We start from the raw sequence: 25846 nt of genomic DNA, 5'->3' as shown, positions 1-25846 counted from the left end.
ATCTCTGTCTGTCTAGATCAGAGCGGTCTCAAATTAAAAACAAGCGAGTGGACAATGTGTTTTTATTGTAGATGTATTTATTATACACCCACCCTGGTCCGTCAATATTTTGTCTGGTCCGTGACGTGATAATGAAAAGGTTGGGAACCCCTGCTCTAGCATAATGAGTTAAGGATCAGAAACACATAAGTGACGTCCTGTTGATAACGAAATAGTTGTTTGTCCGCCATACCCTGAATTACCAAAACTATTTTTTCCCCTAAAGTTTTGCCCCAAATGTGCTACTCAGGTATTGTTCTGGGTCGTGCCGGATACTACACGATCCCATCTATGGAGGAGCTTGCGGATTTGGTGGACCAGAACGGACAGTGTGTTGTGGAAAACTTTACTGTCGGCAGGAAAGGTAACCGTCTCAATAGTGAAACTGTTGTAACCACTGGATAATGAATTACAAAATGTAACCTGCTGCATTACCTGTGTAAATGGGCTAAAAGTGCTACTTACCCTGCTATAAGGTGCACTATTTAAAATCATATACCGTAAAAGCACCAGTAATTGGCATTGCTACTAGGGAGTCATTTTGTATGGTTTAATTGTCAAATTTACTTGAGTGTGTTAAAATGACACAAACATATACAACTGGAAATATGGATTCTGATTTGTCGACAGTTTGATCCATTATTGCGCTAAACCTTTTTGAAATGTCAGTGTTAAAGAGTACAATTGGCAAGCGACTCTATCTCTATCTCCCAACACCTAGTCTGCTATTTTAATACATCCATATTGGCTACAATGAAGCCCATTTAGCCAGCATTAACTACGAGTTGAGTCAAGAGAACCTACCACCTGTTATTTTTTTATTTTGTTTTAATTTTTTGCATGTATGACCATAACACTCCGTGATTGGTCCCCATAGGCTACGGCTCGGTGTTCTTCCCCGGGCAGGTGAACGTGACAGGGCTCAGCCTGGACGAGATTGTCCACTTTAGACGTAAGGAGGTTATCATCTACCCAGATGACAAAAGCAAGCCTGTAGAGGGAGAGGGACTTAACAGGTGAGTGACTCAAGGTTTTTTGTTTTTTTCATGATATATTCTCACTGCCCACCCTTATTGGCGGTGAAAGTAAAGTCTTTACTCGCTATTCATTACAGAAGTTAATTGTTTTTGCACTTTATCTGTTATTTGTTGGTTTAGCTCAGGGGGTAGAGCGGGTCGTCTCGTAATCTGGTTGGTTGTTGGTTCGATCCTTAACTTAATTAAAAATAAAAAACAAAACAAATTTTAAGCTGGGTGCTTTTTGACCAGACATGTATTGTAGGGGGGGTCAAGTTGCCTATGCATTCTAAGATTAGTGAGTGAGTGAGTGTGTGTGCTTGCTCTTTGAGCATGCTGAAGTGTCCTTAAGCAAGACGATTAACCTCCCAATTGAGTGAATAATTGTAAGAAGATTTGGACCTAAGCGTCTGCTAAATAATGATGATAATCTATTCTTCTCCATTTGTAGCATGTGTCCAGAAAACAAGTTAAATATGGCTCTTGGGATCAGATATTTGTAAAGGGATGTTCTTCAGTCTTAATTAAGCCTGTAAGCCGATATCCAATCCCAGTTTTGGTGCAGCCTGATGTTTTTTCACTTTCTGCAACTGCAACTGGTTTCTCAAGAGATTTTTAAGTGAAAGACATTTAATATTCATTGTATGTTTCCTTTATTTGTCCCGTGCTGCTTTCCCTTTACTCCCGACATTGATCTTTATTTTTCCTTCCTCTTAGACGTGCTGAGGTGACCCTGGATGGCGTCTGGCCTAACGACAAGACCACATGCACCCAGATCAAGAGCCCTGAGCGTCTCACAGAAATGAACTACGAGGGCCGTCTGGAGAACGCCTCGCGCAAACAGGGAGCTCGCTTCCTGGAGTACAGACCGGAGACCGGATCTTGGGTGTTTGAGGTGAGATATACAAACGCCCTGAAAAAATGGACTGCTCCTCTTGTAAATAATTATAAAAATTTCCATGTAGTTTTCTGTAAAGAACATTCGGTGTATTATTTAACATTACGTTTTGAATTGATAAGCCGAAAGTGTGATTGCATATATTGATTATACGGTAATTTTGATATTAACATAATTCACCCAGCCCTTTTCACAGTTATTTGGTATATCTGGATAACTCTCTGCTTAGAAGGCTTATATGAGATTGAATTGCCCTCCCTCTTTTCTATCTGTGCCCCCCCACCCACCTCCAGGTGGCACATTTTTCCAAGTATGGTCTCCAGGATTCTGACGAGGAGGAGGACGTCCCGCCCAAAGCTGACCCCAAAAAGTTGAAAACTATGTCTCTTCCTCCCTCCAAGCTGCTCCAGCAGCAGCTTCCTCCCTCCCAACAGCTGCTGGCAACACACGTTCAGGTGGGCAATTCCGCCTGGGACATCCATACTGCTGATCTACCACATGTTTTACACCATTACTTTCACGAGAAACTAATAAAATGAAAGTTTTAAACAATATAAAAATGGAAGTCTTGAAATCTCGATTAACATCACATTAGAATCATGTGTTAATACCTAAAAACTGTCTCTCAATGGCACGGACCCAGGTTGTCAGAACGGACCCACAGCACCACTACCAGACTGACACCCATCGGGCTCGAGTGTCTGTTTTGTGAAGATTAAAAAAAAATAATAATAAATAAATAAAATATAGATATATATGAGTCCGCTCTCAGTTGAGGTATATCAGCTATCTCGAAGGATGAATTTAGATGAAGTCACTCTTTATCTGTCTTTCTATTCACGGATTTATCCTTTCTGTCATACGTGGATATCAAATGTGTCTTCAGCAGTCTGGATTTAATGGGAGATGTGACTTGAGGTGCATAAGTGCATCTAGCTATCCAGTGTCATCTCCAGTAAAGGATTGTGATCGCAAATAGTTTTGCCTTGTCAGATATTGGCCATTTTCAATTAATTAGCAGTGAGAGAGCAGTCCCTTTACAATGTTACTCATATAGCACAGATAGCCATATTTTTGGGAAAAATTAATCTTAACCTCAGATTTATTGATAGTGAATGGGCCTTTGATCAACTATTAGTATTAATAAAAACAATAACATAAACAAAGTAATTTCCTCTGATGTGAAGGTCCCTCGTTGTGCTCACTCACAGTAAATTGCATGTGCATGTTTGTGTCCAGTCCACCGCCGTCATCGAGATGCCCTCCAGCGGGGCTGAGCTCGACAGCGATATGGCCGACATCACCCAGAGTGCCCTGCCAGAGAGCATGTTGGGAGGACAGGAGGAAGAGTGGGAGTCTGAATGGACGGGAAGTCGTGTCGGCGGTTTGATTCCCTCAGAGCATGAACCCGTCTCTGCCTCCAGCCAGATGGCCGCGTCGCTGGGAATCAACCCTCACACCTTGCAGGTAGGGCTGATCATAACAACCTTTATTTGTATAGCACAGTTCATACACAATGTGCAACTCAATGTAATTTACATGAATAGAAGGAAACCAAATAGAAGTAATAAAAAAATAAAAATGCATTTAACGGTTTTATGTAAATATACTCAATTTCCGAATTGGATCAGCCATGTGATGGATCAATTGGATCAATTTAGGTGTTACAGGGATAGAGCTGACCAAATTCATGGTAAATTTTGCTCAATTTTACAGAATTTATCAAAAATAAAAAGATTTCATAGATTTGAACGGCGCCATTGTTAAGTCTCACCAAGATGAGCTTAACATGCACTCTATAGTGTTAAAATAATTGAATTTGCCAAAAAAAAGTCAGATTAGTACGTCGACAAGACCCAAAGTGTCCTTATAGCTACAGAAATGAGAGTAGCACTATTTGTTGTCGTCACTGTAGTTTTCCTAAGGACTTCTTGCCGCTGATTCCCTCCCATCACCATGGAAACACAAACTGTTAAGTCAGCACAAGTCACCAATATTTGTGTGAAGGATTTGTTATGCCTTCTGTAATTATCCCATTTTCAGGGACGCTGAAGAGGGATTGGGGAGGGAGGAAGTGGTGTGTGCTGCTTCTATTTTCTATTTTCTTGTTGTCCTTGCGCTTTGAGAGTGTGAAGGGGAATGTCATTATGTCAAAGATGTCAAAATGTTTTAATATTTGCTGATGACTATAACTTGTTTTGTCGGTCAGATCATGAAGGCCTCTCTGTTTGCTGAGGACGAGGAAGGAGATATGTTCCAGGAGCAAGGGGTGATGAAAAGCTTCATGGACATCAACTCCCCCCGCCTCCTCCTGCCTGCAGGACAGAGCAGGCCCTCTAGTGAGAGACACTCAATAGCTTTGTCTCGCTCTCTATCTCCTTAACCTTTACTCAGTGTCTTGCTTAATCCAGATATTTCTTACATTGCGGTGTGCTTTGACATATCGGACAGTCAGTTAAATGTAACCACTTTTTTTCTTCACGTATGATTTTATTTTTTCTTTGTTATAAATTAAATCACATTCTGGTATCTTTCCCTTCCCTTCCAGCCGGGGGTCTCCTCCAGACTCGTTTCTCCACCAGTCTGCTTCCTGACTCTTCCCCCATGGATGGCGTTCCATCCAAGCTCCTCCCCTCTCTGTCGCGCTCCTCTCCGATGAGAGCAGAGACCCCCCGCTGCTTCACCTGGACCACTGGGGGCCCGGCCTCCTTCCTTCTTTCCCCCAGGGCCCCTCCAGAGCCCTCCATCAGGACGGTGGGGGCTCGAAGACTAGGCGGGGCTGTGGCCCTCAAGGATTCAGTCACCCTGGGAAAGGTTGGTCACTGGCATGGCACAAAATATCTGCAATATCTGTTCTTTATAGGGTATTGGATATTTGTTCTTTTATAGCAGCTCACAAACAAGCTAAATATGATTGACAATTTATTATTGAGAATTGCGAAACATGGAAACGAGAGGTTGAAGCACAATTTTGAAGTCATAGAAAATGCTTTTTGTTGCTCAATGCAAAGTGCCGTGTTCCCTTATTTAGGGTTAGGGTTATAGTGTAAATATAATAATATAATATGGTTATAATTATGGTAATTATGGTTATAGTGAGAATTAACTTGACAACCTTGAGGTGAGCGCTGTGAACTTTGATTTTTACACTCTTGATGATGCAGAACAGTACGTTGCCCAACATAAGTGCACGTGGAGTACAGTCCAACAGAACCAGGGTTCTCAACCTTAAATCTGCTGCTTTACTAACGTGCCATATTTATAACGTGCTGAGTCAATAAATCGATCCAGGGTGATGGATCGTTCTACCCCGAGTAAAAAAACCTTTTAACATTTAGCTATTAGCTAAATCCAATCATTAAGTTATTAAATCAATTGAGCATATTTAGCCTGCTGATTAATATGCAAGCAACCTCTGTTGGTTTTTGACAGCACCATCCTGTTTTTGAATATCGAGTGTTTGGAATGTTTTAAGTCCCATTAAAACTGATCTATTACAATTAATTAATAAAAAATATATATTAAGTTTTCCCGGTCTTAATTCCTTAATTGCATGTTCTGACAAAATCCAAACTATTGTCATTGATAAGCTCCAAGTCCAAATGTACTTCTGCTCAAGAATCTGATGGTAATCCAGTTATAATCCATATAGACCAGTTGGTAGGAGAGCTATTGCAATGATTACAATTATTATTGCAATTATTTGAGTTGACAGCGATCATTTTATGAAATAGTCATTTCCGCAAGCTTTTGTTTCTAGGTGTCAAGAGACCTTTTAAGCCAATGGTGGAAATGTCACAATAAATACAATGTGATTTAGTTGTGCTTCCATCAGTTGGGTTTAGACACATAGCAACCTTTCTAAATTTTGATGTATACTGAGATTATAGTAGCGAAAGAAGACACTGATAAATGAATCGTCAGTCGAAAGTATGTTGTGATCATAACTGTGCTTGTTGTTTGTGTTTGTTACTTCAATAAGTGAATAGTGACTTATTCCCTGTCATTAATGGAACCGATTCCATGTTTGCCCACAGGGAGGCCTGCTGATGGACGCTGGGCTTTTCATGGGCCGCTCATTTCGAGTTGGCTGGGGTCCTGGCTGGACGCTGGCACACTGTGGGCAAAATATTGGCGGGCTGCACACCAAGGAGCCAAACCACGCTGACAAAGACGCAGGCTTCAGCTTCCTGCCTAAACCAGCCAGGAGCAAACCGTACGCTGAAGCACACACTCAGAAGGCTTCAGATAGCAACACAAACAAAAATCCTACACACACACACACACACACACACACACATACACTCACTAATCTTAGAATGCATAGGCAACTTGACCGCCACCCCCCCGACAATACATGTCTGGTCAAAAATCACCCAGCTTAAAATTTGTTTTCTTTTTATTTTAAGTTTTAACTCATTGTTTTAAATGTAATTAATAACCGTGTTTCTCACAGAACCTGTTTCTCACTGTGGTGGTAGCTCACGGGGGGGGTATAAGACAGTGACCGAGAGAGCATCCCTGTTACGCACGGTGCTTTTTTTTGTTTTTATTTGCTTTATTTAGAGGAATGGGATAAGCGATCGCTCCCTCTCCATTGTCTCCACTATGCATGGAGAGGGAGACGGGCACAAATTGCACCCGATCACTCCCTGACAGGACACACAAAGGATCCAAAACTTACTTGTGTTTTTGATCGATATCATATTATTTTCGATGTCTTTAATGTGTCATCGGAATGACAGATGAATAGGTCCGGGGCTGTATTTTATTAATTCTTATTTTTGGGGGGAAAAAAGATACTTTTGGATCGGGGCTATTAAAGAGATTTTTTTATGAACTAACCCCATTTGTCCTTAATTACTTTTCATATACTTTTCACATGTTGCATGTTAACAAATGACTGACAGTTTATCATGAGTGAAAAATTTTACGACCCATCTCTTTTATCTGATTGGCTAAGCGACCATAATGTGACATTGACGAGAGCCACTGCGGTTTGGCTCTTGGCCAAGAAGGCGAGTTGTAGGCAGTGTTGCGAATTTGGGAAACTTACTAGATTTAGTGACTTTTCAGACCCTCTTAGCGACTTAATTTCTAAAAAAGTGACTAGATACAAATTCAGCGACTTATTCAGACCATCAGAGAAACGGCGACAAATATATTACATTGTAATTCATTCTCAAGCATTCTGCTCAGAGTAATCAGCGTCTCTCCCTCTCCTCTGGCGCCGTGCGCAGGCAGTCTGTAGGGTTAGAGCAGCAACCCAGTGGGCGCCTCCTTGCGTGGCCAGAGAGATGCACGAACTGAGCTGAGCTGCGCATGCCTGCCAGACAGTATGCCAAACTACCAGTCACTGACCACCAATTCTTTACATAATTGTAAATAGATACTGCTTAATAAATAGTTTTGCATAAATAAATAGATAGTTTTAGATAAGTAGTTGTCTCTATCATGCACACACAGTATAATATTATGGTTTCTCTGATAAGTAAATAGTTGGTAAGAGCTTCTCTCAAACTCCTTCTCTCCGATCTCTGGATTAGTGTTTCTATAGCTTGTAAATATTTAAATAGTTTGTTTGATCTTCTCCCTGCCTTTTTTTTTTTTTTTTTTTTTTTTTTTGTCCCTGTAGTGAGTTTGGAATTATTTGGCTAAAGATTTCTCTTTCTGACTTTTATATTGCTAAAGCTCTGTTGACACAACCACTAATCTTTTTGCTAATGATTGTATGGTGATGTCATAAATATGCAAATGAGCACATGTCACCTGGTGAATTTTGGCAACTTTTCAAGCTAGTGCAAGCTACTTCCATTGGAAGTGAGTTGGCAACACTGGTCGCACAGGGGAGGAAAGCGGCGGCGCGTCATACAGAGGATTTGAAGTGGCGCGCTCCAAACGATAATCTTAAGTGAAGGCCGCATATGGCGGTTCTGGAGCACCGGAGGGCGGAGATGTCAGTCCGTAGCTCCGGCATGGCACCGAAATCTACGTTTTGACTCAGTCCGGTAGATACCGATCATATAGGAACCGGTGCCATATTGGGTTAGGGTTTCGGTACCCAACTAACTGGATGTTTAAACATCCTATGTGATTTGGTTTTGATTTAGAGTGTCCCCTAACCCATGCAGCCTGTAAGCTATTGTGATCATCTCCCTCCCTCAGGCTGACGGAGAGCCCCTTCAAGGTGGTGTTGGAGCAGGTGGCGTGTGTTGAGCTTGAAGGGGAAGACAAAGAGATGGAGGTGGAGTCTAGCACGAGCAGCCAGGCAATGCTGCAGCACCCATTGGAGATTTGTCTGAAGCATAGCACTGTCAGCACCCCAGTGGGCGTCTCCTGCCCGCTGGCTCAGCCTCAGATGGGTGGGGCAGTGCTGCACGAGTATGCAGAGTGGATAAGCGAGCTTCTGGAGAAGCAGGGAGGGGATGATGGTATATTGTTTTGTTTTCTCTTGCTTGGTTGTCTTTCATAAACTAAATGTAAATATGTTGATATTGTCCCAATAGCAACACTATATTCAGGTCAGAATTTGGTCTACAAGTTAAGCAACCACAACATTGATTTTAATACATACAATATTCAAGTTGTTATTTTGTCAGGTCAAGGAACCTTTGTTTTAGATAAACGCTTACCTCCTGTATTTTGCATATTATTTGATAGAGCCAGGAATTGTGAGGAGTCCCCCAGTTTAGTACTATCACGATTCTAAGTAAAATTTTGCAATATTCAGCTCAGTCGGTATTTTGAAGTTTCATTTCAGTCCCCCACATCAAAGAAATAGTACTGTGCACACATATATTTTTTTGACTGATGTAAACCAATGTTCGATGACTGAATCAGTGGGAAACACCATCCCGATCACAAATTTGTCGTCTCTTGTCACCATCACTTCTCTTTCCCCCTGGGGCAGCGTTCCTGGGTTCCTGGGCTGAAGTGTGGACGCTGTGTGTGGCCCTGTGGGGCCATCTTGGCCCCGCGGACCAGGAGTCTGACGTGGAGCACCGCAACCAGTATGAGCAGCAGCTGGAGAGAAGGCGAGCCTTTTCTGCCTGGCTGTTCCACAGCGCCACCAGCAGGGTGGAGGAGGAGGTGTGCCAGGCGGGGAAGGTCGGCTACCTGGAGGCCATCTTCAGCTACCTGACTGGAAACCGCATCAGCGACGCTTGTCTACTGGCCCAGAAACACAGTAAGTGTGTCGTGAAAGTCATCATCTCTTCTGCATCTTTGCATTTCTGTTTCGGTATCTAGCACAGTGGTTCTCAATGTGTGGTCTGGGGACAGACAGGTGTCCTTCAAGAGGTTCTTGGGGGTATGGACGTAAGACAATTGGACTGAATCATATCCAAGAATCAAAGGGCTTAATCTAATATTAATACAAGGACTGGGATGGGATTAGGACATTGTTTGGCTCAGAGGAAACAAAGTCTGATTAAAGAAGTGGATCAAGTAGCCGCGACTTTCTTCCAGCCACACAGGAGAATTCACTTGGTTTCTGATTAGTCATTGTGTGGCTGTTCCATTTGCCACATGTGACCCGAGTGGTGTTTTCAGGGGCCCCCTACATAGAGACACAGGCAAAGATGTTGTGAACACACCGGTTTATTGTAGAGTGGCAAGATTTCATAAGCCGGGAGCTGTGTGTGTGTGTGTGTGTGTGTGTGTGTGTGTGTGTGTGTGTGTGTGTGTGTGTGTGTGTGTGTGTGTGTGTGTGTGTTTGTGTTTGTGTTTGTGTTTTACCGGTTGCTTGCTGAACAGCCAGCCTGATTCCCGGGCCTAAAAACCTGGACCCAAGACAGGTGTCGCTGCCTAAACCACACCACTCCAGTCATAATTTCTGAACATTCAAATCCACATTTGTAAAAAGAAAAATACTGAGCGCTGTCCACCCAGTTGACTTGATGAAGAATTATCAAATAAAGGAAAATGATTAATTTAATTAATTAATATGGTTATTTAAATAACACTTTTTTTTTATGCAATGCATTTTGATCTGTGTACAGCCCACTTTCTGAACCCCTTTTGTATCTGTGTGTCCAGGAGACCACCGTATGTCTCTGCTGCTGGCCCAGGCCATGGGCTCTCAGCACTGCAGGGACCTGTTGGGCCTTCAGCTGGCCGACTGGAACCGTAGGCAGACAGACTGCTGCCTTCCTGAGGAACGCCTGCGCATCTTCACCCTGCTCGCCGGGAAACCTGTATGCCAAGTTTGAGTCCAATTTACTATTCTCATCTTTCACTGCTTTTGCATTGTCTCAGAATTGAGATATTGTCATATTGCGATAGACTATTTTCACATTCAATTAATACGTTTCTGCTGCAGACCAAGGGGCATGGTCAAATTATTATCATCAATAATTTTGGGCGCAGGAGGAATGGCGTTCCACTCTCATCCCGGTCAGCTGACGAGCCCATGCGCCGATCCCCTCTGCAAGACATACAAACATTAGAAATCTCCCTGCGAGCTTGGCGCCGCGGTTGATGGGAACCGTGCTGTCGTCTGCAGCCGGTGCTCAACCACGCCCTTTGGTCCGCCACAACTTCACAACGAAATTGTCATTATTCTAAAATCAAAAACTCGAATTGTAATGACATTGTGTTTCGCATTGCCATATAGTTCAAAGTGCCGAAGCTCAGTTTAGTCTTCTACATATATGTAGCAATTTAAATTAGAAGTGCAGCAGAATTTTGCATTTCAGAGTTTACTTTCTTGGCATGATCTTATGTAGTTATTTAAAAGATCATCACATTTTAATATTTAACTGTGTCACTCACTAAATCCTGAGAGAATCAAAATATGACATTGATATACAGTCAGTGTGCACTTTATTAGGTACACCTGTACAATCCAATCTAATCCAACACACCAGCTCAGCCATAGGCTTTGCTTTATGTTGCCTATAATGTTCAGGGTTTTTTCTGCTGTCATAGAAGTGGTGTTAATTCAGTGATGTGTTTTAGCATCAAGGTCACAGTTGGTGGTGGTTTTGTACTGAGCTGCATTATATTCAGAGGTGTTTGTAATTTGTCCTCCCTATTGACATACATGGGAGGGACAGAATTCAGTCAAACACCACATTTAACGATAACCTCAGTCACAAACATAATTGAATTTACCCATTTCCGACTCAATGTCAACAAAATCTGACATAACAGCAATATAAACTTCATAAAAGTAGGTGTGCCTCTAATTCACAAAGCACCTACAAACGGTTAAATGCACTGCTAACTGAGCTGCCACGCAAATAGCGTCTCGGTGCGCTGGTGTTATTTGTGGGTGTTTAAATGAGGGGGTATTCATACGATTGGTGCAAAATTTGCCCCTTTCTATACGAATAAGCCTCGTTGCAAATAGCGGTGCCTAATGCACCCCCCATTTATTAACTGCAATTGGTGGTGTTGCACGGACCTGCAAGTAATTATCACTGCAATAGGTTGCTTCCTTCTTCCTCTTGGCATTGTGTATCAGAATCAGAACGTACCATGTTTCTACTGCAGGTGTGGCAGTCGGACTACATGGTCAACGTGTGCACTCGCTTGGATTGGAAGCGCTGCGTGGCCATTCATCTGTGGTACATGCTGCCTCCCACTGGCTCCGTCGCCGACGCCCTCGCAAAGTACGAGGCCGCTTTCCAGGTCAGTGGCCACCCAACTACCTGCCTCTCCTAGTGTGTTAAATTCAGTCATTCTCATTTGTCTGACATTTAAAAAGAACCCCTTAGTTTCAGAGTTCAGACTGCTCCAGGTCTAAAATCGTCAGTGTTTTTAGTTCTGATTGATTGTAAATATTGTGTTCTGTCAACCCTGCTTACCATTCCAATGTAAGGTGATTTTAAATATAACATTCAACACTTCCAGATTGCCTACATGTGTTGATGAAATGCAGATGAACTGCAATAGGATTATTTTAGTGAGTCATGATGCAGCAATAGCAATAAAGGTCTTTTTAATATTATATAAATAAGCAATTTAATAGTAGTGTATATACCTCCAGAGCAATGTGTTCCCTCTCCGCCCCTCTGTAGGGTGGAGGTGAGATTGGGAAGTACGCCTGCGCCCCCCTGCCCCCCTACATGGAGGATGAGCTTGGCATGGAGGATGAGGAGGAAGAGGAGAGCTCTAAACGGCCACTTTACGACATCTGCTTCCACCTGCTCAAACTCTACAGCGACAGGTGGTCCATTCAATCCTTCAAACATTTTTTTGTAAATCCTCTTAGTTTTGGTATTGGCCTCTCCCAGCCCAAATGAAACTAACATGACACCGTGAGATCAGTTTTATTGTCTAATTCTGCTGGTGTACTGGATAGTCCACTTGGAACAATGCTGGTGATGTTTTTTTCCACACTACAAATATCAGAGAGCAAGCGTTACTTACTTGGCACTGCAAATATTCATTCAAGATAGCGATATATATGCTGACATTCATTGTGCCATTTGTTAAACAGAGAAGTTGCATATCAGAATCGATAGTGTATTCCGCCAGCTACTGTACATTTAAATATACTAGGAATTTGTTCTGGTGAGGTTTGGTGTTACACTGCAGCCCATCATTAAAATAAAAGCTTAGCAGTCTGAAAAAATGGAATATAAAAATAAGATAAAATTGACCAAAAAAAAAACAAAAATCAAATATGCACAAATAACAGATTAACCCACATAACAGAAAAAGTCTGATATATAAAGATACACAAATATGCAAATGCATATTTTATATGCACTGCTCCCTAACCACATTCAATGTTTTGACTTGCAAGACTTGCATTCTATTTGTGGTGGTACAACATTTCATACACGGCAACACAAAGTGCTTTACATAGTGACAATACAATAAAAATAAAACTGTAAATATTTAGTAATATTTAGATTTGGGTGGTCGATAGACAGTGATGATTAAAATCGGAATGCTGCAGTTTATAGATAAAGCAAGGTGAAATCCTCCGAGGAGGATTTCCTTGCAGTTGTAGATATCAGAGCAGACAGCAGCTATTCCACGGCCTCTCTTATCAGCTATAGTGGTTTGGATGAATTTGAAAGTAGGTGTTGTCTCAATGAGTGGAACTGTGGCATTTCTGTCCAGCCAGGTCTCAGTCAGTCAAGAGAAATCCAGGTTATGGTACTTATAAGGTCATTCACTAAAAATGACTTATTTGTTAGCGGCCCGACGTTGAATAAAGCCATTTCTATTGTTCAAGGTGCATGGCTTTGTAGGGCTGATAGTTCAAGTCCGAACCGGTGATAAATTGTTTAGGTTCCTGTAAGTTACAGGGAAATTACAGGATCTGGGTCTATGGGTTATAATTACAGGAATATGTTTAGCAGAGTAACTGTCATTGACGATGATGGATCGGACTCACTGACCGTGAGATGGTCAATGAGTGTAAGAGAGCGACTGAGTGTACTGTTACGAGCTGTGTGTTCAATTAGGAAATCAAGTAAAAGGACAAACATCTATAATAAAAACGTTTTTATTTGCTTTGTTTAGAGGAACTGCTCCCTATCCAATGTCTCCACTATGCATGGATAGGGAGACGGGTGCAAATTTCACCCTAATCACTCCCTCTGAGGACACACAGAGGACCCAAAACGTACTTGCCTTTTTGATCAGTGATAAAGTATTATTTACGCTTTAATGGTCGGAATGAAGTCATTGATGAGATGAGATAAATAGATCCGGGGCTATTTTTTTCATGATTGTTATTTTTGTAAAATACCCCCAAAAAAATTGTTTTTTTTTTTTAATATATAGATTTTTTTTTTTTTTTTTTTGATCCGGGACTATTTATGAAACATCAAAACATGATCATTAATGACAAAAAAAAAATCATTATGTGGCAGTCAGTGTTGATATTGTTGCAGCTCGCCACAAATAAATCAAAGAAATGGGAAACACTGCACAGGATCACTTATTGTTATGGGTGTATAGGGTATACCAAGTGTCTTGTTCAAGTAAATTAATCTAAATGACTCCCCCCCAGACACTACAGCCTCCAGCAGCTGCTGGACCCTCTGACGGTCACCTGGCAGCGTCTGGACTACAGGCTCAACTGGCACCTATGGGGGGTCCTGCAGTCCCTCCATTACAGCCACCTGGGAGCGTCGTGGCAGGGCCTGCTGCACGCCAGCTATGCCGCTCAGCTGGAGAGCGCCGGACTGTGGCACATGGCCGTGTTTGTCCTGTTGCACATCCCTAACCACACGTACGTCTGCCGTGCCTCCTGGTGATTCCATCGTATTGACACGTGTGATGAATTAGAATTCACGTGGAGATGTATCGGCCGGTCCCTCTCATCAGACCTGAAGGGTTTAAAGCTACTTTGTTTGAATACCCACTTCACCAAATGTCGTACCGCGTATGATGCCATTTAGTTAAATGCAATGAGCCACACTGGAAATTTTTACAAACATAGAGCTAGATTTCACTTTTTAGATGTCTTTAACAGAAATCCAGCCCAGAGAGAGAGGGTCAGCAGGATGTACCAATCAGTCCTTCTCAAAATATACAGCGACACCATGTCGGCTGTTGAAGAAGAGCCTTGTTATCGCTCTCACACAGATTTTTGATCAAGGATTTTACACAGAGAGGCAGATTGCACCAGGTCTGCTCTGGTCAGCACAAGTAGTGGCTCCGTCCTCTGTCAGCTTGTATTATGTGGTACCTGCAGTCCTACATGAGGCCCATAGCCACACATTCCTGTTTCCAGGCTGCGGGAGCGGGCGGTGAAGGAGCTGCTGAACCTCTACTGCCCCCTGCTGGAGACGGAGGAGTCTGCGCGCCGGGAGCTCTTCCTCACGGAGCGGCTGCTCATCCCAGAGCAGTGGATCCACCAGGCCAAGGCCACGCGAGCACGTTGCCATGGTGACAAGCACCAAGAGGTCCTTCACCTCTACCGCGCTGGCTGCTGGAACCGCTGCCACAAGCTGCTCATCCAACACCTGGCCTCCGGTAGGGACCGTCTCATATCACAGAAGAAGATTTTCTAGTATGAAAGAAACCTCCTGCAAAGTGTTTTGGATCCAGCAGCTGCCGCTCGCACCGTCCATCAGCAGTCATTTAACTTGAAACACTCTTTTTGGTCCTGCCTCAGACTGCATCATCAACGACAACCACGACTATCTGCTGGAGTTTCTGGAGGGCCTGGCCGTCCCCGAGAGGAGCGCCACCATCCAGGAGTGGGAGACAGCAGGAAGGGTTTACCTGGACTACATCAGAGTCATCCAGACCCTGCAGGACATCCAGCAGGTTGTGTGTGTGTGTGTGTGTGTGTGTGTGTGTGTGTGTGTGTGTGTGTGTGTGTGTGTGTGTGTGTGTGTGTGTGTGTGTGTGTGTGTGTGTGTGTGTGTTAACTCTCCTGGCTCCCCCTCCAGATGGACAGCGCTGGCTACCAGCTGGAGCGTCTCTACACGGACGTCACGTCTCTCTGCAGCCGAGTGGAGCTGCTGCCGTGCTGCGGCGCCAAGGACCACCTCGCCCAGTCAGGTGATCAGTCTCAAAATATCTTCAACTCAGAAATTAAGCCTAGAAGTTATGCTAATATATATTTGAATCTATGTCGGCAAATTGTATTTGTCCAGATGTTTATTTTTGTTGAAATGAGTTGAGCTCTGTTGGGGAAAATACCTCCTGCAGATAAACCAACTGACTTTGTCTTAGAAAGTGGTCGTACGTCCCTGTAGACGCTTCTGTGGGAAGAAAGGAACATTTAGACATATTTAGAAATCACTTACCTTGTTTTCTGTCTCAAATAAAACTGATCCTTACCTCTACATGTAAGAGAGATGATTTGTCCAAAAATCTGTCTTACATTTTGAAGATGGTCTTGGTGGCCTTGAAATGAGAAGGAAGAAAAATAAATGTAAAAACTAAATTTATTTAAAAAGCATCAGTTCAGCTGAGCAGCGATAAGGAAATGAGCTTGAAAGCAGATGTGTGCGTGAGGGGTCGTATCTCCACCCCCAACAGGGTGGCTGTTTCTATAGATTGATACAGTTACATGGAGGTGTCGCCATTTCCTAAAAAATAAACTATGATTCAAAGGCCTGACGTCATTCGCACGCTCTTCCAGGTCAACGCTGACTCTCCCGTGCCTTTGTCACGTGATGGAAATGATGATCTGAAAGTATGATAAAAAAAATTAAAAAAAAAACCTCCTGTCTCCACCCAGAGATGGCCAAGCGTGTGGCAAACATCCTGCGGGTGGTGCTCAGCCTGCAGCAGGGGGTGGAGGGCGAGCTCCCCCTGGCCCAGCTGGCCCCCCACATCACCCGCCTCCCCATGCCCGAAGACTACACCCTGGAGGAGCTGCGCGGCCTCACCCAGTCGTACCTCCGGCAGCTCGTCGTCGGCCAATGAAAGAAGGGCTCCGAAGGTCGATCTGCCGTCAAGGTGGAGAGTCTCATTGCTTGTGGTTTTTTGGGTGGGGACGAGGGTGGAGCCCATCACCGTAGAGAGGCAACATTTTAATATTGAAGGGGAAAAAAAATGCACCCAAATAAAATGCTGTGATCAGTTTTTCCTCTGACGAAGGCGAAGCATAAGGTGTTTGTCCGCACGCGGTTGAAAAGGCCACGACCTCTGAACCTCCTCGTGGAGCTGAAAGATGTCAAACCTGACGTGGCGGGTGGTGTTGCGGAGGCGGAGCACAGCGGCAGGAAGAGAGGAAAGTGCATTGATACGAAACAGAACTGGGATCAGCCCGTCAGCTGCCCGACTTAAATTCAATTCAGTTTGTTTTGCGATAACGTCACGTTTGTTGAAATGGGCGACAGAGCAGCCGTGGACGGAGTCGCCGTCTCATGTTGTTTGTCGTTTGCCCCGTAGACGAAAGGCACAGCCCGTTTAGATAGATCATTCCTGTGTGCGCAAGTTCCTTCCCATCACACTCCTCAGGATGTTTGTTCTCGTCCAAAGGGGACCTGACTTTTAAATTGATTTGGTTGTGTTTTCTTATTTCTTTCATGCCTAGACCATTGTGTGTGTGTGTGTGTGTGTGTCTGTGTGTGTGTGTGTGTGTACAGTTCAAATACCTGATGTTTATTTTGGCACAACAAAAGCTTTTGCTGGTGTTTGCAGAATGATGTCAATATGTGAATAGCGATGATGCTCAATTTAGTATTCATGTACAAAAGCTCTGTGTACAACCTGTTGAGGTGTTGAGCTTCTAGACGGCAGAGAAGGGGGGAGAGCTGTAAAATGGGTGAGGGGGATAAAAGGTCTATTTTTGTAGTTTTTCTATTTGGGTTGGATGCAACTGTAAAGGAAGAAACTCACCAGGTTTTGATTTTTTTTTTTTTGTAATTCCATAAGAGTATCATAAAGGACAATTCAATGTCAGCTGATACGTTTGACTTCAAAGTAGATCTATTGCTTCTTTAAACGTCTCTTAAGAGCTTTTGTTCTGCCGTGTGTGTGTGTGTGTGTGTGTGTGTGTGTGTGTGTGTGTGTGTGTGTGTGTGTGTGTGTGTGTGTGTGTGTGTGTGTGTGTGTGTGTGTGTACTGCCTGGCTTAGCAACACACGGTGCCTTCCCGGTCCTTTGTATGAGTATGTGCTGCCTGGTGACATTTTTAATAAAGTCTGAATCAAAATAAATGCTATTTACTCAAGTGCACAATGTATATTATTAGTTTGTTATTAACAAATAATTTGCGTAGTAAATAGAACATTTCTTTCACAAAACAATGTGAGAACCTCTTCTCGTGGACAGTTGTAGTGGGGTCCGCACCCCAACCTGATGGAGGCAGGGGGGCTCGTTGTCGCCCCCTGCTGGCTAATTGCAGAACAACAAACACATTGAAAATGTCAGCGTCATCGCTGTTCAGGTAAACATTGTTTTCAGGTTTCATGTCATGTTGTTGCAACTGAACATGGATCAGATATATTGGCTCTTTTGTAAATTAAGGAAGCGTTGACATTTTAAAGTAAATGAACCATGACATTTCCATTTGTGGTAAATGTCTTGACATCAAATATTCAAAGGAACTTTGTACATGGCCCAGACATTAGAAGTGGAACATTAGATAAACAGCAGCGTAGTAATATCAAACAAAAGCTACACAGCCATTCTAAACAGCAAACTCATTAATTCATTGATAAAAAGATGGTTCTTTATTGAATAGACAGACTCCAACCAGGCAATAAATGTCCCTATAAAATAACAACAACAAAAAACAGAACTGGAGGTGCATTGTCAGTGGCTCTTCTTGGAGGAGCCAAACCCCGAAAACCCCATGACGGCAGCCATCTCCTCGTCCTCCTCGAAGTCCACGTCTTCCTCCGCCTTCCTCTTCCTCTCCTTTAGCTTCTCCTTTTTGTACGCCTTGGCTTTCTCCTCCTGAGGCAGGGGAAGGTGTTTAGTACGAGCATTGTGCCACTGACAACGAAACAATCAGAGTAAGATGATATTTACAGTAAGTACTTTGATTCCCCTTTGTACCGTTCCTGCCAACGCTGTAAGTCATAAATGAACCTCCCACCTTCCCATGCAGCAGGAAAGAGTTTTTGCTTCTCGCCAGTGTTCTGTCTAAAACCGACACTCAAAATAAGTAAACCCAGAGGGGCTGCCTGTCGTGGCGGTGTATGTTCACAGCCAAGTCCTCGGTCGGAGCAGAAGCGTGCGCCGAAGAACAACCCACCTCTTCTTTGAGCTCCTTCATGCGCTCCTCGAAGTCGTACTCCTTCTGTTTCTCCTCCATCTTCTTCTTGTTGACCTCAAAGCGTTTCTTCACCTGGTCCAGGGAGGAGCGCTCCACCCGCATGGACATTCCCAGGTTCCTCTGGTCTGTACGGTCGGAAAGGACCGTTTAGAGAACTACAGAGAAACTAATTTGAGCCCCTGCGTGGAGGCGGTGGTAGCACGTGCCGTAATAAATCATTTGTTTCACTGTTTTGAGACAAGACGCCAGGAACCAAGAGGCTTGGATCTCAAACTCACGTTTCTTTCCGTTGATGTGGTCGAGGAAGTTGATGGAGTCTTTAACGACACAGTCACAGACGTTACAGTAGTAACTGGGAGAGACGGGGAACAAAACAGACACATCAAAAACATGACTTTGGTTTGACAATGTACACGTGGAGTTCCTTCCTTGCCATTTGCAATGACGTGCACACAGGGTTTTCCTGACATAGTCCGATGAATTAACTGGAGTCAATCATGAAGCACTGGTACGGGATACAGACACCGCTCAGGTTGTAACAAGAGAACAACCATCTGGCACCCAGAGCAATAACCACGTCCTTCTCTGTCCAGTCTATACTGTTAAATAAAAGTTATAGATTTGATCAGTGCAGATATCGTCGGTTTAGGACCTAGTACCGGCAGTTGTAAACCTGGTGCAAACAAGAGTTGGAGCAACCATTTAAAAATAAATAAATTAAAAAAAAAAAAAAAAATTTAAAAACGAAAAAACAACTGAGAATCTTGTTTTCTTTCAGACGTGCAGGCGGGAGGCGTTGCACGTACCCTCCCATCTCAGCCTGGGGCGTCGTCTTGGTGATGACGATGGTCTTCCCAAGCTTGGACTCCAGGTCCACTTTGTAATCTCTGTGACGCAGGAGCTCCCGCTTGACCGGAGGCACTGGCTTTCCTGAGGAATTAACCGTAATTACATCTGGACGACCGGGTGATAAATCAATCATTCAGCTTTTTTTTTTTTTTGTGGTGCTACCATATTGTCACAAAACAAAGACACGTCACGATAAGACAGACCTCAAACGTCTCGTCAGGTTTGAAATACCCAACATATATTACCACGAGCAGGACAGGCAAATCCTTTATCTATAAAACCAATTCCCAGCACTCACTGTTTAGCTCCTTTTTTAATCTGTGATGAGTTCACCTTCCATTTCCTCCGCAGGATATGTCTGATCACCCTCCCATTCAAACAGATCTCCACCCGACCTCGCCAGCGTCGGGCCAACCACAACCGATTATTCAAGATGTTTATTTGTCACATACATATACATACGTTCATACATATATGCAGTAAAATGTCTTAATCTATTCTTATCTAATATGGGGCGGGGTTGACAGCATGACAGCACTGGCAGCACCTTACCAAGATGGCTGCCACTGATGTGTGACGGTCAGTAGTATCCGATATGGCGACAGTATTAAACACACTGGACGGTTTATTTTCTCTAAAAAGCTTTTGTTGATAATAAAGATTTGTTCGTCGTACTTCTAACTGGTTGTAGGTCTATCCAATGCTCTGATTGGTTGAAGGTCTATCCAATTGCCTTGAGACATTTTGGTCAGCGCTCATTGGTAACGAAAATGAACTGAGAGGTTCCAGACTAATGCGAATTGCTCTGGCAATGTTCACCATTATTGTTTTCTTACTTTTTTTTTTTATCAATATATTTATATTTTACATGACATATCATGCATATTCCAGCTGATCACATTCATTGCATTCACCAATACATTTCGTAGCAAAATAGGACTGTGGTACGTACATTAAAACCCCACATATCCAAAGAGTAATTGCACCAACTTCTGGAGGTGGAAACCAAACCAGGATCATGTCATGATCTGAAACCCCTGATGTCACAGGGCACAACTTATCTTAAGTCACATTCAGGCTTCATTTTGGGATATTTACCATCCTTCTTCTCCCGCTCCTCGTTGAGACGTTTCTGAGCAAGCTCTTCATACTCGTCTTTATCCCACTTCCGACGAAAGTCGTTCTTATTTGACTGTTGAAAACAAAGACACACACAGAGGTTAACCAGGCCCAGTAATAACAATGGCTTTTCTACTCAAATACACAGGGGATGGAGGCTGGGAGGCAAACAGGAACTGGCATAGCAAAGATACCGCGTCAATGTCAGCAGTCTCTTTAAAACAAAGTTCACCGAAACACTCTTTCAAAGAAATGGCTTAGTTAATGACACAGACGTTATTAATTAGGTTGGTACTGAATAACTTTGTTATTCTAACTAATTCATGCCGCTTTCCTTTACCACGCTGAAGTCAGCAGCTTCTGACGTCAGGGCGCGTTTAAAAATCCCGGATTTTTCAATAAAATACTGGGTCCGTGTCAAACATTGCCGTTGCATGGCTGAACTCCAATAAAACACATGGTAAATGGTTAGTATTTGTATTAAACCATTTAAAACACCATTTGAAAACATTTTTCGGATTTGTGAAAGCTTTATATTATTCGTGAAAACAGGGAAAATGTGGATTTCACTTCTCTGTCATTGCAAACAATGGCTAGGTCAGGTCGAAGTCAACCAGTAGGTGACGGGCTTTATATTTCTCAAGATCAGATTTTCTAGTTAGTATAATTCGTATAGTTAGTTTTCCTTTCCAGCCACAACAGAGACGTTCGGTGTCACATCTTGTCTACTGCTCTCATGGGGAAATGCGATGGCCGCTCGCCCGCCGTGCTGTCTGAGCAGCAGCTGGGTTAGCTTTAACAACGCTTCAAAATATTTGAGTCATCCAAACATCCGTAAAAATCACGTGTCGGAGAATTTTAATTCGACTCAAAAGAGTTTTTCCAATCAAAATTCCTCTTCTACCACTGTGTGGAATACTTACACCACTGCCTGACGCCATCTTGCCAAGCACGGAACAAATTACGGCTGTCGTAAAAACGTGCGCTCGGGATAGCGGCGACAGCGCCCCCTGCCGCACCGGAGCGTCTCTACGTCAGACTCCTGCCGCGTGAGGTCACGGCGCGTTGCGATTACGACAAGAACACGTCACTTGATCGGGGTTAAAAGGTGGCTCTGATGACCAGTCAGCTGCTCAATTCTGTACATTCAACGGAATTTAACCTCGATGCTCTCACAGTAAAACACAATTCATTCATTTTGAAATCGTACATGTGCGTGTGCGCGCGCGTCTTACGACTGTTTGTCTGTTTGTTTGTTTTTCGTGACGTTGTAAAAATACTTTTACGTTTGGAACACGAAACATTCTCAAATACACACGAACAACGTGTCCGCGCAGCACGGACGTGAAGGTTCTTCAACACGCGGGAGCTCCGCGGCCGATGGAGGCGGGGGCCGCCACGCTGCTCCACGGGCCCCGGCCCCGCCCCCCAGCTGCGGCTCGTTAAAGCTGCCGTGTGGGGCGGCGCTGCCCTAGTTGGTTCCCGCTGTTCGGATCCAGATGGACGGTGCCGCTCGCTCCAGGTACGAGGCCCCTCCAGCCCAAGTGGGAAGTCGCTGGCTGGGTGTAGCTTGACGCTTGGGGCCAAAGGCTGAGCTTTGACAGGTCTGCGTTGGGGGTCTCGGCTGCACGTTATGTCAAACCTGTGCCCGGAATGTGATGGAGTCCTTTTAAGTAGTTGAGTTTGGGTCTGGCTTTGGGGGCTAACCCCCGCGGTGCCCTGCCGCTGAGGGCCCGCGCTAGCCCGGCTGCGTGGACGGGCGCTCGGGGCTCAGGACAGAGTCATTGCAGCAGTTGTGATGAGTTGCGTTGCAGGTGGAGAAGTTGAACTCCGCCTGCAACTAACTGTCCTAGATGCAATGGAACAAATACTGTGTTGTATGTCAAGCATGTTGACAGCACAGGTTTAAAAATTAAAAAATATATATATATTATAATTTTTTTTTTTTTTTAGTTTGGGTCAAACTGGTTAAATATCCAAATTCTGCAAGTGACTGAGCTGGATTAATGCATTCATTCATTTGCTTTTGTCAGAACTTTAAGATGATTAACAATTGATGAAAGCTCCATCTGGGGGGGTGGGCTGGGCTGAATTATAATGGGAGAATGTAGTTATGGGGGGGTGTTGTGTGATGTATTAAAGACATCCATTGATTAAAAGTACTTGTGAGTTTCATTCGTTCTCCTCGTCAAACTTTGTTCCAGCCAATTTTCTGTAAAGTTTGGTTGTGGAGGAGGAAGGGTGATCCCTGCAGAAGGGCACACGGCCACCGGCTTTCACACCTGTTCTCCAGCTCGGCTCCTCCCTGGTGGAGTCACTTTGGTTCTCACAAAAGGAGCTCATTTAGCTCAGGAGTGGGTTCGGATCCACGGTACAGTTCTCTCCAATGGAGTTGATGTCACCCCCGAGGGGTTGGTGCCAAAGACGAGTAGATCTTTCATATATATGTCTTTACTATATTCTGAAAGAAACTTCCTCAGGTGCGTCATTGAATTGTGTTTGAAGTATGATTGGGACTAAATGACTTCAAACTATTAAAAGTGTATATTTGATTGTTGCCAAACAAGAGCTACAGTCCACGAAACCCAAATAATTTTAAAGTTGTTCAAAGCTGGTGCACAAGCTTCGATGCTTGTCCCAGTGTAAACCAGATTTTTATATCCATAATCTTTTCTCTCCTGTGCAGCTTTTGTTTTGGCCCCCCTTCATGTGTGTGCGCTAAAAGCTGGTCTGCCGTGTGGACCGGCGGCTCCCCCAGGGGCCCGTCCTGCTACAGCCCGGAGCCCTGGCTGCTTCCCGGCTGCAGCTACGTCTACGACAGCCTGGTCAGGTGCGGCCGCTGTCTCCCCGTCGCGTCGTCAACAATGGAGTTGCGTGTGGTCAGATGAATGGTGACTGTGCTTTGTCCCCGTCACAGCAATTCCTCTTGGAACCCGTCGACTCCCCCTAGGGCCGACGTTCAAGAAGAGTGGGGGCCTTCGGCCAATAAACCTCGCAGGTATTTGTTTTGATCAGTCATGACATAAGCACCGATGCAAAGGTTTAATATTTAAGCTTGTCACCTGGTGACTGTAGCAAATTTCAAGTCGTGCAGTAGTCTGTTTTTTTTTTTTTTTGTTTTTTTTGTGACGAGGGAAAATGTTCAATAAAACCTTGCCTCGCGGTTGCTTTCACGTCTCATTACAATCAAAGTGTTTCCAATGTGCCCTTGTTCCCCGTCAGGTCCTCCATCCTGGAGCGCTGTATTCTTAAAGTGTCCGCTAACAGTGTGGCTGTAGGTACTGATGACCTGGACAACCTCAAACGGTCAGCCTCTGTCTTTTACCGCCTCTACCTTCACCGACCGGGCTGAGCCGGGACAATGTTGTGACGTTGCAGTTCCCGTTGCGGCTCATGGTGCACTGTGGTGCCAGGCCGGGCCTTCAGGAGCCCAAACCCAAAAAACACACCACGTTGTTTGTCTGTGAGAATTATTTTGTCGTTGGCGGATGGAGGTGCCCCCCCCCTGTGCTTTCACTTCTCAAGCCTAGTTAACTCCCTTTTACTTCCTTTCCTTCAAACTAATTTTAAAAGATGCAAGATAAAAGGACTTGGATGACTATCACAGTACAACATCAGATATGTCATAAGATGTTTTGGAGTGACCTAATAATATTGTATTTCTGGAATGTGTGCACAGTTGCTCTGTACTACACGTCACGCTGTAGGAACCTTGATGCGATGAAATCCTTCTCCACTAGATGGCGAGACCTTGAGTCGTCCCTCACCCCAAGTTTCCTTATGCGTGGGGGGGGGGGGGCTTGTTTCTGCGTGGATGTTAAAAAGCCGGACAAGGGGCCCCGTCACTTGGACCACGTCATGTACTGTTAATGTTTCTGGAACTACTTTTCAGCGCGTCACTGTACTGGGAATGATCCGTTGTCCCCTCAGGCCCCAGTTGACCCACTGGTACCCCCGCTACCTGGATGCGGCCAACACGGAGACCAACGCGGCGGTTCTGAAAAGGAGGCAGAAACAGATCCAGTATGGCAAGAACACCAGTGGCTACCAGAACTACGTTCAGCAGGTCCCAAAGTAAGCGCTCTGATGGGACGAGTGAAAAGCCGCTTTAGGATTCCTTTCATTACCTTTTTTTTTTTTTGGTCATATTTGTAATGCGGCGGCGCGACTGGTGTTCAAGCAGCCAAAGAGGGCACATGTCACTCCGCTGCTCATCGAGCTCCACTGGTTACCTGTAGCCGCTGGGTTACCTGTAGCCGCTGGGTTACCTGTAGCCGCTGGGTTACCTGTAGCCGCTGGGTTACCTGTAGCCGCTGGGTTACCTGTAGCCGCCCGCATCAAGTTCAAGTCTCTGATGCTGGCCTACAGAGTGATTGCTGGGAATGCTCCCGCCTACTTAAATGCTCTTGTAAGAGCACATGTTGTCCCCCGCATGCTGCGCTCGTCAAATGAGCGTGGCCTGGCTCTGCCGGCCATACAGCCACGGCAATCCAGGCTATTCTCATTTGTAGTTCCACGTTGGTGGAACGAGCTGCCAAAAACGACCAGAGCAGGGAGCTCCCTCTGTCTTTAAGAAGCACTTGAAGACCCAGCTCTTCAGAGGTTACCTCCTGTCCTAACTTACAAGTACTAAGCACTACCTAGCAGTATTTATTGTTACACTAATGTCTCTGTCGCAATGTAGCTTGAATGTTATTCTCCCTTGTAAGTCGCTTTGGATAAAAGATAAATGACTAAATGTAATGCAAATTGGACTGAGATTTATAAAAAAGTAAACGTTTTTGGTGCAGCTCTATAGCTATTTGTATTTATTTTTAAAAAGGAGACATCACTACTGCACAACATGTCGACAAGCTATTTCATCGTTTTTCTCAGTTTCTATCAATTTGGACAATGCATGACTAAATGTTGTGCTGGCACTGCAACCTTGGGATGGATCCTTTGGGACGCAGCCCAGGGTTGACCGTAACACTCCAACCTCCTCCCAGGCATCTCCGAGACCCCAAGGCCCACCCCTCCACCCCTAACAAGTACAAGAAGTACAGCCGCCGCTCGTGGGACATGCAGGTGCGGCTGTGGAGGCGAGCGCTGCACATCTGGGACCCCCCGTCCGACAACCAGATGGAGGGTGTGGACGCGCAGGACCCCGTGGACCATCTGTAGGTGACCCCATATCTGGAAAGCCACTTTGTGTTTTTGTGCTTGTGCCACAGGTTTTGAACAAGGGCGTAAGGAATCATGTGTTGCATTGGTCCCATCAATGACTTTAAATGCA

General features: G+C 44.4%; 2 protein-coding genes across 2 annotated transcripts in view; one reads left to right on the top strand and one right to left on the bottom strand.

Annotated features, from left to right (window-relative positions):
* Positions 1–17472, top strand: part of nup98 (nucleoporin 98 and 96 precursor) — a 35314-nt gene extending 17842 nt beyond the window's left edge. Inside the window, exons 18-35 of the mRNA XM_080014385.1 lie at positions 290–403; positions 917–1055; positions 1773–1950; positions 2247–2408; positions 3193–3420; positions 4163–4292; positions 4502–4767; positions 5991–6169; positions 8119–8384; positions 8864–9139; positions 9991–10148; positions 11449–11586; positions 11976–12124; positions 13928–14149; positions 14654–14895; positions 15038–15192; positions 15318–15429; positions 16115–17472. Of these exons, the coding sequence (XP_079870511.1) occupies positions 290–403; positions 917–1055; positions 1773–1950; positions 2247–2408; positions 3193–3420; positions 4163–4292; positions 4502–4767; positions 5991–6169; positions 8119–8384; positions 8864–9139; positions 9991–10148; positions 11449–11586; positions 11976–12124; positions 13928–14149; positions 14654–14895; positions 15038–15192; positions 15318–15429; positions 16115–16302 (3302 nt within the window). The 3' untranslated portion in view covers positions 16303–17472. The remainder of the gene's footprint in view (positions 1–289; positions 404–916; positions 1056–1772; positions 1951–2246; positions 2409–3192; positions 3421–4162; positions 4293–4501; positions 4768–5990; positions 6170–8118; positions 8385–8863; positions 9140–9990; positions 10149–11448; positions 11587–11975; positions 12125–13927; positions 14150–14653; positions 14896–15037; positions 15193–15317; positions 15430–16114) is intronic.
* A 560-nt stretch (positions 17473–18032) lies between these two features.
* zmat2 (zinc finger, matrin-type 2) lies at positions 18033–21527 on the bottom strand. The gene is made up of 6 exons (XM_080013956.1): positions 21495–21527; positions 20551–20644; positions 19410–19533; positions 18882–18955; positions 18583–18728; positions 18033–18281 (listed from the first exon to the last, which is right to left on the bottom strand). Exons 1-6 carry the CDS (start codon positions 21510–21512, stop codon positions 18138–18140), a joined length of 600 nt encoding a protein of 199 aa, XP_079870082.1. The 5' UTR covers positions 21513–21527; the 3' UTR covers positions 18033–18137.
* Positions 21528–25846: the final 4319 nt, after the last annotated feature.

This window comes from Zeus faber (genome assembly GCF_960531495.2).
Source record: "Zeus faber genome assembly, chromosome: 14".
Classification (NCBI taxonomy): domain Eukaryota; kingdom Metazoa; phylum Chordata; class Actinopteri; order Zeiformes; family Zeidae; genus Zeus; species Zeus faber.
This window is presented reverse-complemented; position numbering and strand designations above follow the sequence as displayed.

Bases quoted from the DNA above. Each gene is read 5' to 3' on its own strand.
- zmat2 (XM_080013956.1), bottom strand. The intron at 18,729-18,881 runs GTGAGTTTGAGA...CCGACCGTACAG, and splicing joins CCACATCAACGGAAAGAAAC to ACCAGAGGAACCTGGGAATG. The intron at 18,282-18,582 runs GTGGGTTGTTCT...CCCCTGCCTCAG, and splicing joins TGAAGGAGCTCAAAGAAGAG to GAGGAGAAAGCCAAGGCGTA.